Raw genomic sequence first — 943 nt, 5'->3', positions numbered from 1 at the left:
GGTCTTGATCTCCTGACCTCATGATTCGCCCGCCTCGGCCTCCCAAAGTGCTGGAATTACAGGCGTGAGCCACCGCGCCAGGCCGAGGCCAGGGTTTTGAGACCAGCCTGGCCAACATGATGAAAGCTCTTCTCTACTAAAGACACACCAAAAGAGAAAAGAGGCTGGAGGCAGGACATGTATCGCTTTGGTGCACAGCTGGGGAAGCTTGGGCTGGAAAGGCGTGACATCTGACCGCCTTCACGTGCAGGTGGGAATCGAGGCTGGGGAAGCAGGATGGAGCGCTGCTTCTCAAGGGCCTCGGGCCCTCGTCAGGGGGCACAGGAACCCCCGCACCCCGACTCACGAGCACCCTCTTCCTCCCCACTGCTGCAGGTCTCGGCGCGGAAGATGGCCGGCGGCGTGGACGGCCCCATCGGGATCCCGTTCCCCGACCACAGCAGCGACATCCTGAGTGGGCTGAACGAGCAGCGGACGCAGGGCCTGCTGTGCGACGTGGTGATCCTGGTGGAGGGCCGCGAGTTCCCCACGCACCGCTCGGTGCTGGCCGCCTGCAGCCAGTACTTCAAGAAGCTGTTCACGTCGGGCGCGGTGGTGGACCAGCAGAACGTGTACGAGATCGACTTCGTCAGCGCGGAGGCGCTCACCGCGCTCATGGACTTCGCCTACACGGCCACGCTCACCGTCAGCACGGCCAACGTGGGTGACATCCTCAGCGCCGCCCGCCTGCTGGAGATCCCCGCCGTGAGCCACGTGTGCGCCGACCTCCTGGACCGGCAGATCCTGGCGGCCGACGCGGGCGCCGACGCCGGGCAGCTGGACCTTGTAGATCAAATTGATCAGCGCAACCTCCTCCGCGCCAAGGAGTACCTCGAGTTCTTCCAGAGCAACCCCATGAACAGCCTGCCCCCCGCGGCCGCCGCCGCCGCCGCCAGCTTCCCGT

The 943-nt window shown here is 65.5% G+C and overlaps 1 protein-coding gene across 1 annotated transcript in view; it reads left to right on the top strand.

The window, feature by feature from the left end:
* Positions 1 to 243: 243 nt before the first annotated feature.
* The window catches only part of ZBTB7A (zinc finger and BTB domain containing 7A), an 11,127-nt gene continuing 10,427 nt past the window's right edge, over positions 244 to 943 (top strand). The window contains exons 1-2 of the mRNA XM_011967461.1: positions 244 to 250; positions 376 to 941. Coding sequence (XP_011822851.1) covers positions 391 to 941 — 551 coding nt within the window. The 5' untranslated portion in view covers positions 244 to 250; positions 376 to 390. The remainder of the gene's footprint in view (positions 251 to 375; positions 942 to 943) is intronic.

The sequence above is a fragment of the Mandrillus leucophaeus genome, unplaced genomic scaffold (assembly GCF_000951045.1).
Source record: "Mandrillus leucophaeus isolate KB7577 unplaced genomic scaffold, Mleu.le_1.0 Scaffold8, whole genome shotgun sequence".
Classification (NCBI taxonomy): domain Eukaryota; kingdom Metazoa; phylum Chordata; class Mammalia; order Primates; family Cercopithecidae; genus Mandrillus; species Mandrillus leucophaeus.
The sequence above is the reverse complement of the archived record's forward strand: the minus strand, read 5'-3'. Positions and strand labels throughout refer to the sequence as shown.